Source organism: Morone saxatilis, unplaced genomic scaffold (genome assembly GCF_004916995.1).
Source record: "Morone saxatilis isolate NCDOM2014 unplaced genomic scaffold, NCSU_SB_2.0 Contig16, whole genome shotgun sequence".
Lineage (NCBI taxonomy): Eukaryota > Metazoa > Chordata > Actinopteri > Moronidae > Morone > Morone saxatilis.
Window position 1 is genome coordinate 27,711,338 of NW_023339718.1, and position 1,125 is coordinate 27,712,462.

Genomic DNA, 1,125 nt, shown 5'->3' on the forward strand with positions numbered 1-1,125 from the left:
AAAACTGAATTGAATTGAATGATATTGATAAGTTGACTGTTAGTTTGCTTCTTACAGATTGGAAAGATGAGATATGTCAGCGTCAGGGACTTCAAAGGTAAAGTCCTGATTGACATCAGAGAGTACTGGATGAACCAAGATGGGGAGATGAAGCCAGGGAAAAAAGGTAATCACATCAGTGAGCCCTGCATATGCTTCAGATATGTTTAAATACATTTCAGTATATTTATCTGAATAACTCCACAAGGACCTGGAAAGATGTTTGTTTTTGGTGGTTTTGGTGTGAGACACAGTTAAACTTAAAACTGTCTGTTTTAAATGTTCTTGTAGGGATCTCCCTGAACCCTGAACAGTGGAACCAACTGAAGGACCAGATTTCAGAAATCGATGACGCCATTAAGAGAATATAAGCATTCGTTTAGTGTTATCTGCTGAGACAATTGAACATGTTGGCTAATCAGTTTTGTAAAAAGCCTGGGATTGTTTTCTAATTGACTTTAATTTGTAGTTGTATAGATCTAGTGTCGTCTGCATACTCTGGTTTTTCTGTGTGACACTTGTAGTAAAGGTCTGGGTGGATGAGAAGGAGGGTGATTATTACAGTCGGTGGGTGGGGTGTATCAATACAGTGATGTTTTTGTATTGAATAATAAAAACGAGGCACTAGCTTAATGTTGTTTAATGTGTAAGTTCATGTTTGACTATCATGTAAATATAAATGATAGACTTAGTTCCATCTGACCTTTGTAATATGTATCACCCAGTATTTTCATTTCAGTAAGCCGAGCCGAGTGTGTCGTGTTGTACCTGCAGGTTTTTAGTTTCATGGGTAGAACCATTGGTTAGGTTTTGAAAATAAATGATACTATTAAACCATCTGGCATATTAAATCATTGTATTAGATTTGCAACACCTAACAAGGTTTGTGCTATCTATAAACCAGCTTTTAGTCCTAAAGAATCAGTTGTGAACCAGTGAATATGAGGCTTGTGAGGGGCCAAAAGCCATTTAACTTTGACATAAACTTTTACAAAACTTCAAACTTCAACCTGCCATTGAGGTCAGAAACATCTATTTCAGGGGTCTTAAACTCAAATAGTCTTGGGGCCACTACTGGTATTGTCA

At 37.0% G+C, this 1,125-nt stretch overlaps 1 protein-coding gene across 4 annotated transcripts in view; it reads left to right on the forward strand.

The window, feature by feature from the left end:
• The window catches only part of LOC118326162 (activated RNA polymerase II transcriptional coactivator p15-like), a 6,639-nt gene extending 5,763 nt beyond the window's left edge, over window positions 1-876 (forward strand). For all 4 annotated transcript variants that reach the window (XM_035659093.1, XM_035659094.1, XM_035659095.1 and 1 more), the window contains 2 exons: window positions 58-166; window positions 331-876. In XM_035659093.1, coding sequence (XP_035514986.1) covers window positions 58-166; window positions 331-410 — 189 coding nt within the window. In that variant the 3' untranslated portion in view covers window positions 411-876. The remainder of the gene's footprint in view (window positions 1-57; window positions 167-330) is intronic.
• Window positions 877-1,125: the final 249 nt, after the last annotated feature.